Source organism: Ixodes scapularis, unplaced genomic scaffold (genome assembly GCF_016920785.2).
Source record: "Ixodes scapularis isolate PalLabHiFi unplaced genomic scaffold, ASM1692078v2 PGA_scaffold10__122_contigs__length_95168666, whole genome shotgun sequence".
In the NCBI taxonomy this organism is placed as follows: domain Eukaryota; kingdom Metazoa; phylum Arthropoda; class Arachnida; order Ixodida; family Ixodidae; genus Ixodes; species Ixodes scapularis.
Genome location: NW_024609836.1, coordinates 44172230 through 44184499, shown reverse-complemented (window position 1 = coordinate 44184499; position 12270 = coordinate 44172230). Strand labels below are relative to the sequence as shown.

Genomic DNA, 12270 nt, shown 5'->3' with positions numbered 1-12270 from the left:
CGAGGTCCTTGAAACAATCTTGGCCCATGACATGCCCTTATTTTCGCCTTTTCTTAGTAGTTAATGACCAAACTCTCTACACATACGGCTCTGAATGAGATACAGTGCAAAGCAAGCTATTCAAAAAGACAGATGCTCAAACATCACTGGAGGGCTTGTACGTCTGGCTTTTATGTATAAAATTTTAGTGACATAGTTTACCTCCTATTTGTTTTTACACCCATTTCTATCTCCAGCGTTCTCATGATGTCGCTGAAATACGTTGAAAACGAGACTAGCCGCCTGTCGGCCATTGGCTGCGAGAGCGGCCTCGTCCAAGTCTCTGTAACGACATTGAATGGAAACGGTCAGTATGCCCTCTGAGCCATTTGCTTGTCTTAAATCGGAAAATATTGATTGGTCGTGGAACTTTTTACTTCACTCGTTTTACTTTTTGCTAGGGGTGTGCAATTATGAAAAGTTTTATTGAGCATCCAATATAAATATAAAAATTTGACTGTAAATAAAATTTTAATATTTTCAAATACAAATATTTGACGTATAATGTGAATTGAGTGTGGATACTTTTAAGAAATCGTAACTGGAAATCTTTTCTAGGAAGGATATGTATCAAAAGAAACAGTTTTATTACACAAAATACACTTCGTATTCTTGTATTAAAAAAAAAAAAAAAGAAAAAAAGCCTTGATGATTGGGGTGAAATGCGCGAGAGGATGAGCAAATGAACGACTACCATAATTATTTCGGTATTAGTCCGAGGTTTATTTTTCCGGCACTCTCCTTTAAAAATCTGGGGTTAGACTCTAATTATCACTAAAGAAGGCCGATTTACAACCTTCGGCAAAATCTCCGAAAGAGCCCACCGGGATGCTTTGACAAGTCGGCCGTTTCTCCTAGCACGCCGGCGCAGTGCAAGGAAGCTCAATGCCAGAGCACAGGTGTGAAGCCGTGAAGCTTGACGCAAGAATTCGGAGGACTCCAAAGACTTTTGTAATTTCCGAATGTTCCAAAATCTTTGTACCGTGATTAGCGTTTGCTGTTTAATTTAGTTTGCAGCACGCTTTCTCCAGGTAGATATTTGAGATTTTAAATATTAGAAAATTACAAATATAGCATTTTCGAAATTTTCCCGTTTCTCATGTCAAGCTTCGCTGTTTCATAGTAGAGCTGCGGTGCCTCGAACGCGACTCTGTCTGGTGTGTTTAGCGTCCTATTCCGCCCACGCATAAAATGTGGTCCCAAAGTGGCAACAAAATGACATCGCCATAACAATGTCCATGACTTGGGGCGTGGACATTGTCCACGCCTCAAGTCATGGCGAGGACCTCAGCCTCCCCGCCGAAAAATTCCTGGCTATGCCATGGACCTCGCGCTGGAGGCAGGACAACCGAAACGTCTCTTTGTCGTTCCATTCTCGCATCCCATCGGCAACCGCAGTAGTGGTGTCCGAGCCAAATAACTGTTTTGTGGTCCCCTAACGAAAGAAATCCAGGTGGTGTCATCTTGGAAGGTGGACCTCGACTCTCCTGTCTCCGCCGTGCAGTTCTTCGAGGACGGCGTTTTCCTGCCGATCCCCGAGTTTCTCGAAAACGGTGAGCCGCTGCGCGGCGCCGGCGTGTGGTATGCGACTTCGCATGGTGTGATCTGCACATGGGTCGCTGCAATGCAGTGTGCACTGACACACCGGTTTTGCGCTCGACACGACGGTGGCCGATTTGCGAATTTACGTTTGAGTGTTGTTGGGTGCGTTGAACCCACTTGTAGCGGTTCATGGTGAGAGGACACGATGGTGCCTTTTACCGGGGAGCTTTAAAACGCTTCCGATTGATGTATATTTCAACATCTGGCCACACTGAAACCTGTCATTTCCTTTTTGGAGAAGACAAGAGGCATCGGCAAAACCTCCCAACTACCCCCTCGCCCTAAAAGGGCCATGGCATCAGCAGAACCTCCCAGCCACCCTCCCTTAGCTGGCTTCGATAGACGTTCATCCGTTTGTCCATATTTTCTTTATCTTTTATGCAACATACTATCATGATGCGTAAAAGCATCATGATAGTATGATGCTTTTACGCATCATGCATCATACATACATTTTATGCATCATGCATCATACATACACTTTACGCATCATACATACTTCTGACAATGCGAAAAGTTCCTCATAGGTAGTGCGTAGATAAGATCTAGCAAATGCTTAAAAAATTATCCAAAAAAATGTATAGTTTTTTTTTTTTTACAAATATAAACTATGCATCCCCGGGCGCTCATTCTCGGCCCGGATGTATTACCAGCAATCCGAATCAGACGCCAAAGTTTCATAACAAACTATTATCTCTCTTGAAAGTTATGTTATTTTCTGTAACTTTCAATGGAAAAGTGGCGGCCAACGGAGCTCTCGAATACGCGGAGCTGAATGGCGCCGGTTACCAAAAACAGGCAAAAGCGTGCCCCATTTTTCCGGTTGAAATTTTCAACCGGGAATGGTTAGTTCTGAAGCTTGGCCACCTGGTTCCAACCGCTAGTGCTACATTTGGGCGGAGAACGAGCATACGGCGATGCATAGTTTACTTATGCAATGAAAATAACTGTACTTTTAACGCTCCTGGTTGCAAACGGAAATATGTGAACCAAGCTTTAGACTAAACATCAACGCAATAAAAACAGCTACCTGCTCGACTCTCTTACAAGAAGGATGTGCTTTTGATTTTTAAGGTCACTGTACAGTTAGAATGTCTGTCTTTTTTCATTTTTTGAACAAGCATAGTTATTGCATCAGTCACCTTTAATTCATTGGCCCTAATACTAACTTGTTTACTTTTATTATTGTTCATTGGACAGCCATGCATGCAAGTGTCTTTTTAGTGGTGTTAGCGAAAGTCCAGTGAAAAAGTGTTTTTATTTCCACACAAGTTGTTTGTTCATGAAACATTTACGAAGACATTTGTTGGGGCAGGGGTCCCAAAGTTTGAAATTGGAACGCGATTATCGACGCTTTATTTTTTGCCCAGCTGGCATCAAGAAAATTCAAGATGACTCCACTGAAAGCTCCAGAACTCATCTTTTGGTTGGGACCACTCTGGGAACGTCATTCATTTACCGGTAAGTGGGGTCCCTAATTTCGTCAGCCTGCGATTCGTGGATGTTTACGTTCATGGATAAAGAATGTCCTTCCCGAAGGAAAGCTATCCTTTAAAAACCTCTTTAAGAAAGCATTTACACGTCCTACATTCTCTTCCAAAAAAGAAAAAGTTATAGAAATATCTAATCCTTGCTACTGTTTTTATATAATACTTTTCTGCCATAAGTTTTGTGTGGACCAAAAGAAGATATGCCGACCAGTTCTTTTTTTTTTTTTTTAATGATTCATAGTGTAGTAGCTTGCAAGAACAAACAAGCCTTTATTTTGGCAGCACAATAAGTAGACTCCCTTTAAGACAAACGCGAAGGGACCCTGAAAATCCGTTCGGCTTATCAGATGTTCGTCTTAACAGAAGTGCCCTAATTATCATACTGGGCATGTCTGAATTGCTGTTGACCAATAAACACAGAATGAAAAGGCCTACAATGAAGAGAAACTTAGAAAGAGACATTTATTTGGCTTACCATGTTTGTACCTGCTGCTCCTGTGCACCCCGACCACGCGTATCCCTCGCTACTCCGGCGCCGTCCTCCTCCCCCCCTCCCCGAACACTGCCGTGGCACCGCCGTCGGTGCAGTGCCATTGCAAAAGGGACGTATTGAAGTTCAAATTAACCAAAATGCATGCGCAAAGTGGTTTGTGTTAGATGATTTTTTTTTCATTGCGTCTATGGGAAATTAATTAAATGTTCTTACTTTGATCGGCATATCCGAGAATTCAACGTGAGCAAGTTCGCCTTAACGGGAGTCTGCTGTATAAGCACTTAATTAATTGCCATCATCATCACAATAATAAATTATGATGATGACTATATACCCACCCTGTCAGCCTAATCTGGAATGAAAATTGGAATCGACAATTGGCACCCAGCGCCTGTGTCTTGCCGCATGCCAATTTATGATAGAAATTTTATTTATTTTTCTTGCCACGTCTTGCATTCTACAGAAAGAGACACATTTCCCCAGGAAATTGTGTCTAGCATGTAAACAGCTTTCAGAAGGTCAAAAGGTATGTGCATCTGTAGGCGCTTTGGTCATGCTTCGAGTCACCATTACACACTGCCTTTCCTGTGCTTCACCAAGACTGCGAGCCACTGAAGCTGATTACGACAAACGTGTGCAGAGCGTACGTTCGTGATGACACTGCGGCTTTTTGAAGACACTAATAATTTGTACGAGCACGGCAATCGAATGAAGCGACCAGGACAAAAAGCGAAGGGCACCCAAGCAGCACAGATTTGGCCAATCATTGGCCAATGCCTGGGAATAGTCATTTGGCCAGTGGCCAGACAATAACCAGCCATTGGCCGACGAATGCCTTTCTGTGGCCATTGTCGACTGGCCACTGGCCATCGGCCTAGCATTGGCCGATGAATGGCCACTCTTTGGCCATTGGCCAAAAAACCATTGTCAGCAAATGGCCAATGCTTGGCCAAAATTCGTGCTGCTTGGGCAGTTACGGTTCCCACAGCTGCTTAATAACTTTACTCAAACAGACATCCTCGAAGGTGCTTTCGAGATCAACAGACGAATACTGACGGGCGTCCTTCATCATCTCCTCAGAGACATTCTTTCAAGAGGTTTCGACGCATACGCCACACTCCCGTGCAGTGACCAGTTCGACTCCGTCACCTGCGGATGCATCGCAGACATTGACATGGATGGGGAGAACGAGGTTATCCTTGGCACTTACGGCCAGGTACGTCCTGTGTTGCGTTTTCAACTTCGGAGAGAAAGAAATCTGCGGTTGAGACGTTCGGCTGAAGGGACAATGAAACAATTTTTGGTTCGTTATGCTCATCAATCTCGTTTTGTCCGCCAAAGTAGTACTAGTACGGCATAGCTGTTCTCAAGAAAAATGCCACAATTGGGAGCATTGTGTTGAAGAGAAAAATCTAAAATGATTAGAAAGTTACGGGCACTCCGAGGTTGTGATATGTCAGCAGAAAGTGGATTTTTGAGAGTCAAATTCATTAAAACGTTTATATTGAATTACCCGCTATATCGAACTGGTAGATGTTTTTTCGCGAGTTCAATATAAACGGGTTTGACTGTATGGCAAAGAGGAGCTGTAATGCAGTCCGCTGAAGACTGCAGTAGCAGCTTTGCATGTCATCTTTTGCTTTTGTGAACGAGAGACATGTCGTAGAGGTACAGAAACAAGCAACTTTGTTTGGCACAAGAGAATGACGCTGCTCTACCGCATTATTAAAAAGGCCATGAAATGGTGGCTGGAGGTCACAACCAATTGACCCTTCTTCCTCTTTCAGAAACAATCATAAGGTAATCTCACCCAGATGAATTATTAATTCAGCCAGGCTCCCACAAAGTGGAAAAACAAAGGTACCGTATTTACTCGCATAATGAATGCACTTTTTTTCCCGAAAAATTGACACGTAATTGGGGGGGGGGGGGGGGGGGGGGGCGTTCATTACACGGAGTAAAATTTTTGCATTTACACACTTCGTACAAATGTCATATTAGGTGCCAATATGACACGGCAAGGTACTGTGGCACGTCTCCAGTGATGGAGGCGCAACCGGGGCTGGTCGGGGGTGCGCCACAATAACCATGCTTTATAAATTGCAAACCTTTTTAGGGCGCTTTCGGGGTGCCTTTTGCCGAAGGAAAAGCGCCCTATGAAGCTCACTCAGCACGAAAAGCAACGCTACCGTCCTTAGGCGATATATATTGCTAGTATCCGGCGTGCAGGCACACTCGGGTATAATCCGTACGAAGTCCAACCGCCGAAGCCCGCTTGCATAGATCAAGTTTCGTTCACGGAGACAAGAACTCGTACGAAGTCCAACCGCCGAAGCCCGCTCGCATGGATCAAGTTTCGTTCACGGAGAGGTTACCAGACACTCTCAGCCTACAGCGCAGCGTGCGCCTCGCCATGTCGTTCTGTTGCGGATTAAATAAGCGCATTTACCTGGAGTATGTGAAACTAGGCCTAACCACTTTCACGATTTCACTGTCCGAAAGCGGACCACAGATGACGGCTTGTTCGTTGACATCAATGCATCCGATAGGCGAAGAATGTTCGGGGCTCGGCAATTCCGCGACCCAAGCTTCGTCAAGTGTGCGCGACACTCGGTTTCACGGTTGATCACTTCCGTAACTACCGCAACTACCCATTTGCGGCCATTACGAGAGCAGCCTGGCTTGGTTTGACTTGACTTGGCCTGACCGCTTGGCAGCAAAAGAAAACTGGCTTTGTGGCTTGCTAAATTGGACGCTGTTCGAGACTTGCGGATCCGAAAATTGGAGGGGCATTGAATACGGGAGGGAAAAAAAGAAAGTCAAAATATTCATGCCGGTTGTGGGGAGTGCGTTTATTATGCGAGTAAATACGGTACTTCATGGAGCCAAGTTAACAAGGTCCACTGTGCTACTATGTCATTCACTATGACATTGTCACGAGACCTTTATACGAGCATTAAATGGCTACTGGCTACAGGAGTAGAGCTCCTTTATTTCCATCTTATGGTCGACTTCTTTAAAGCACCTCCTCCATTGCCTCAGCTTTCCGGGGGCCTTGGTGAATGTATAACCTAACCTGAAGAGATTATCCCATTCCCATCGGTTTCCGAGAGAAGCGATTAATTACACCCGTTTCCTTTGGAAGACAAAAAAGCTAGAAATAAAAAGCAACACTTCCACATTTTTGAAAAACCGGAGACGACGGACGAAAAAGGGGACAACACAGAAGACGTCTCAACATTCAGACATCTTGTGTGTTGTCCCCTTCTTCGTCCGTCGACTCTGGTTTTTCAAAAATGTCTAACATCAACCAGCTCGCCTGCCTGCTCCCTCTATCTTCAAAACATTTTTTTTTTACAAATGAATTGATTAACTTACGAACACACACTACAGTTGTGAGCGTCACAGGCCCATGCAAATCTCTCGACACATCCTCTTTGTTGCTGGCATCACCCAATCGTCACCGTCATCTTTCGCACCTTGTTTGATGCAGGAAGTACTCGTGTACAAGTTGGAGCGCTTTCCATCGGGCAAGGAAGCTTACGCCCTCTTGTGGCAGCAGACGGTGTCGCACCCCATCCTCTCGCTGCACTACCTGGACATCATGGGAGACGGTGCCTGCGAGCTTCTCGTCCTTTCCACCAAGGGGCTCCACATACTGCAGGTGGGCTACCTTGGTTTGTTACAGGTGAAGAAAAGTGGGATACGCTCTGCCCACAAAGCCCTTCACTCTCTCCACTTTAGCAGAGCAAACACTGGAGGAAACTACCAATCAGAGAGCTTTGTGGTGGGGGCTTGCCCCTCTTTTCTTAACCTGCAACAGACTATGCTATTAATGCAGAGTTGCATTTGAATGGAAGCCAACTTAGATTTTATGTTCGTTCGTGGTGTGCGTGGCACGTCACAACTTGTAGTTCAAAGTCGTGCCATCATGAGACGCCGCTGTACCCACAGTATTATTAGACGTGGCTGAAAGGGAAGCTGAAGCGGTCTTGAATTGGATTAAAAACGCTCGATTCTTTTTAATCCGACTTCAGGCATCACAAATATCACGAAAAATAGGCTATTTCATGCCCGCATTTATCTAAAACGCCTTTGAAGTTGTGTCAAAATCTCGCCCCTCAGCGGGAGAGGGGAGTACATAAAAGGAGAAGGGATGACGTGATGTCACGAAAGGACCCTTGTGCATGCTCCTAGTGTCTAACCTAGTGTCGAATTTTCTCCAAACTTTTCCCTACCATGCACCATGCTTAACTGAAAATTCACCTGAACAAGTGAATATTGTTCCCAACCCTCCACTTGTCCACTTAAAAGCTCAGTTAATTTTAATAAACTTAATTATTGAACTGTGGCGTGTGCACGACAAGGTTGTCGTAGATCCCAATCAAGGAGATTATAAATCTGCTTGCTCTATGCAAATTTCTCTATAATTTAATATTTAACAAAAAAAGAAAAAAAAAACAAAAACAACATGAATGATGAATGCGGATTGTTAAGAGAGATAAAACTTTATTAGGCCCAGAGAATGAGCAGGGGCCTTAGCCCAGGCACCCCCTCTGGTGGCATACTCCAGAGAGGACTGGATGTATGCAGCAAGGTCAGGGGTGGAACTCATGAAATGTATTTGGGAGCAGCCACGGGAGCAGCTGAAACCGCTGTTTTGGAGCAGGTTGGGAGCAGCTAAAACTACATTCTGGAGCAGGCTAGGAGCAGCTCAGATCAGTTTTCACTGCACTTCAGCTTGTGTCTTAGACGAGCACGGGAGCAATTTCAATTGTGCTTAGCAGCACAGATGAACATGAGTGGTTAGGGACCTAGGTAATGGGATAACAATGTAACAAATGCCAAAACTTGAAACTTTGTAAGCCTTAATGAGAATCAAAAAGCAAGTACCATATGTTTCTGAAGATGGTGTCCTTGATATTTTCTGAGTGGCTTTCAGCTGCTCAAAATGCAAATCAGCACTGCTTATCGCACAACCCCCACGTGCTCGACATAGTAAATATATGTGCGAACCACATGACGTGCATAAGCAACGGACGTGCAGTTGCGTGGGGGAACAGGGCAACAAATTTCGAGTTTATCCCATTATGCAACTCAATATCGAAGCAGCAGACTACAATTAACGGAGTTATCGTATTCAAAGCGATTAGCGGGAGCAAGGTTGAAGTACGCCGAGCAGATCTACCGCTCGCGTGACAGCAGCTGGCAGGCAAGGTTCCGGATCGGACCGCGTTTCAGTTCTATCAAATCGCAATTATCTTGCGGGAATGCGGTTTCAACTTCTAACGATCAAGTACTAAAAGGAGTATTTTGCTCATTTGTTTTCAATTGGCTGACGTCCGGATCCCGGGCTGCAGAGCCTCAGGCAATCTGACGCTTAACGAATCGACCTCACCTCGGTCGACTTGCTTAACAGCTTATGGTTGAAGAATAACAGTCCAGTCGCAGGTGTAGCGATTTGAATCCGATCCCCGAGTTTTTTCGCGCGCTTCCGACTCGGGATACACAGGGAGAATAAACAGAACAAAGGATTGCAAGGCCGACCAAGCTAAACGGGCTAATTGTTGCCAATCGAGTCGATAGGAACCGAAACCAAGACAAAATACTCTTTTGTTTTTGGCGCACATTGTGCGATTTGGTGCATAATGGCGCAAGGTATTGGCTGTGGCGCAGTTTCCGTGAAATGGCGCAGGATGGCGCAGACAAATGCGTCTGGCGCTAAATGGCGCAAATGGCGCAGCCGTTCCACCCCTGAAGGTAGACTTGATCTACGAGTGTGGTAACCATAGTTGGTCACTCGGGGTTGGGGAGGAAGGACAGGCAGCTGGGGTTAGGGACGGGAGGGGGATGCAGGGGTGGAACTCATGAAATGTACTTGGGTGCAGCCACGGGAGCAGCTGAAACTGTTGTTTTGGAGCAGGCTGGGAGCAGCTAAAACTACATTCTGGAGCAGGCTAGGAGCAGCTCAGATCAGTTTTCATTGCACTTCAGCTTGTGTCTTAGACAAGCACGGGAGCAGTTTCAATTGTGCTTAGCAGCACAGATGAGTATGAGTGGTTAGGAAGTTATGTAGATGGGATAACAGAGTAACAGGTGCAAAAACGTGGCCTTAGTGAAAACCAAAAAGCAAGTACCATATGTTTCCGAAGATAGTGTCCTTGATATTTTCTGAGTGGCTTTCAGCTGCTCAAGATGCAAACCAGCACTGTTTATAGCACGACCCACACCTGCTCGACATAGTAATTATATGTGCGATCTACGTGACGTGCGTAAGCAACGGGCGTGCAGTTGCGCGGAGGAACAGGGCAACAAATTTTGAGTCTATCCTGTTGTACAACTCACTATCGAAGCATCATACTACGATTAACGGAGTTATCACATTCGAAGCGATGAGCCAGAGCAAGATTAAAGTACGCCGAGGAGATCTACCGCTCGCGTGAGAGCTCCTGGCCGGCAATGATTCGGATCGGACAGCGTTTCAGTTCAATCAAGTCCGGATTTATATTGCAGGAATGTGGTTATAACTTCTAACGATGAAACACTAAAAGGAATCTTTTAGTGCTTCATCGTTAGGGCTGCATACCCTCAAGCTATCTGACGCTTAACGACTCGACCTCACCTTGGCCGACTTGCTTAACCACTTATGGTTGAAAAATAACAATCCAGTCGCAGGTGGTGTAGCGCTTGGAATCCGACCCCCGAGTTTTTTCGCGTGCTTCCGACTCGGGATACACAGGGAAAATAAACGGAGCAAAAAATTGCAAGGCCGACCAAGCTAAACGCGCTCATTGTTGTCATTCGAGTCGACAAAAACCGAAACCAAGACAAAATAGAACTATTTTGGCGCACGTTGTGCGATTTGGAGCACAATGGCGCGAAGTATTGGCTGTGGCACAGTTTTCGCAAAATGGTGCAGGATGGCGCAGACAAATGTGTCTGGCGCAAAATGGCGCAGCCGTTCCACCCCTGGGGATGGCAGATCCAGAAGATGCGATGGGTACTTGGGAGGTTGCCGCAGTGGATGCAGGGGGGAGGACGCTCGGGGAGTAGACCTCGTAGGGCGGGTTGTGAAGACATGGCTGCATAACATATACTTTTGCATAACTGCGGCAGGTTAGCCCCGTTCAGTGCGTTTCTCACCGAGCACCTATGCACTGCGGGAAAACAATACCGGCAGGGCCCGGGAGCTCCGCGGGCATTGCTTGCCCACAGTGCACGGGTGCTCGGTGAGAAGCGCACTCAACGGAGCTCACCCGCCACATTCATCTCCAAGCAAATATTGAATTCGGAACTACTATTCAGAATTCAAATATTCGCTCAACACTACATTTAAGTTTACTGAGATGCATTTTCTATTTTTAATTACTATGTATTTTGATTTGTCTTAAATCCTTCCCATAATCCTTGCAAATTTAACTTTTTATATTCACAGAAGAGGCAGATAAGCTATGTACATTTCATTGAATTGTATCACAAGCTATATATATAAAAAAAGACTTTAGAAGCAGTGTTCTTCCTTAGGGGGGGACAGTACTCAGATAAAAAAATTTTCTGAAAAAAAAAAATAAGTTGATTTTGAAATATGACTATACATCCACCAATATCTAGAGAGTATTCCAAGAAAGCTTAATTAGTTTACACTGCATAGTTATAAATTATTTTCTGTCCACCAAAGATAAAGAAAAGGTAGGGTTTGTAGCATTTCGAACACATTTTTCTCTGTTCCACCTTTTGGCATAAATCCCATTTTAGGCATGCTATCAATTGATAATGGCAATACAGGGAAGGCTCGTTCTTCACTTTTCCTGACTGAAGCTTAATAAGGAATGCGGCTATGAAATTTGTCACTTTACGGATGTCTTTTATAAAAAATGTTGACATTTTGTTGAAGACACAGAAGACCAAAAAGTTGACCAATTTTGCAGAAGAGAAAGTTCATAGAAATAAATGATTTTTTACAAAAATCTTCATAGCCACACCCCCCTCTAGGCATTCTGCTACATATCTAGCGAACAAATATCTTGAATATTGTGATAGTTTTCCGACGATATATTAGCTAAACAATGTAGGCGTGTTGCTGATAGAAGCTCGTCTAATTTCCTTCCCATTAACCGACAGACCTGAAATTTTGTTATGCACCCTCTAGCATGACCACCAACCTACCCTGCAAATTTTATTAATTTTAAGCCTAGGGTTCAAAAATTGACCCACCCAGGAAGTGTGTCCCCTTAACATACAGAAGTAGATAATGATAATAATAATAAGGCAACCATAATGGCAATATGAACTTTACAGTCGTGAAGACATTGTGTTGCTTGCTTGCAGCATGACCTGCAGGAAACTGCTCGAATCTGCGTCGACAGGATTAACAGGATACTGGAACTGATGACCAACAAGCCCCAGGCGGATACCGAAGAAGAGCGCCCAGATCCCCCAGTTTAAAAAATGTAAGTTTAATGTCGTGCAAAACTATGTTACAAGATGTCAAAACGAAAAATAAAATAAAATCCTTCCGTAAGAAGGGAAAGTGCCAAGTGTCATTCACTTGAGGCGATAGAGCATCTTTCGCTGCATACGATGTTGGATCTCGCCCCGTCGAATCATGTAGTGGAGCACCTTGTGAATGGCACGTTCTGGATATTT

At 44.7% G+C, this 12270-nt stretch overlaps 2 protein-coding genes across 4 annotated transcripts in view; one reads left to right on the top strand and one right to left on the bottom strand.

Annotated features, from left to right (window-relative positions):
• Positions 1 to 12154, top strand: part of LOC8037103 (KICSTOR complex protein kaptin) — a 23191-nt gene extending 11037 nt beyond the window's left edge. For all 3 annotated transcript variants that reach the window (XM_040500304.2, XM_040500305.2, XM_029991160.4), the window contains 6 exons: positions 237 to 346; positions 1485 to 1592; positions 3012 to 3102; positions 4705 to 4840; positions 7118 to 7288; positions 11953 to 12154. In XM_040500304.2, the coding sequence (XP_040356238.2) occupies positions 237 to 346; positions 1485 to 1592; positions 3012 to 3102; positions 4705 to 4840; positions 7118 to 7288; positions 11953 to 12069 (733 nt within the window). In that variant the 3' untranslated portion in view covers positions 12070 to 12154. The remainder of the gene's footprint in view (positions 1 to 236; positions 347 to 1484; positions 1593 to 3011; positions 3103 to 4704; positions 4841 to 7117; positions 7289 to 11952) is intronic.
• LOC8037095 (DNA replication licensing factor mcm5) overlaps positions 12065 to 12270 on the bottom strand; it is a 31345-nt gene continuing 31139 nt past the window's right edge. The window contains exon 15 of the mRNA XM_029991159.4: positions 12065 to 12270. Within this exon, the coding sequence (XP_029847019.1) occupies positions 12169 to 12270 (102 nt within the window). The 3' untranslated portion in view covers positions 12065 to 12168.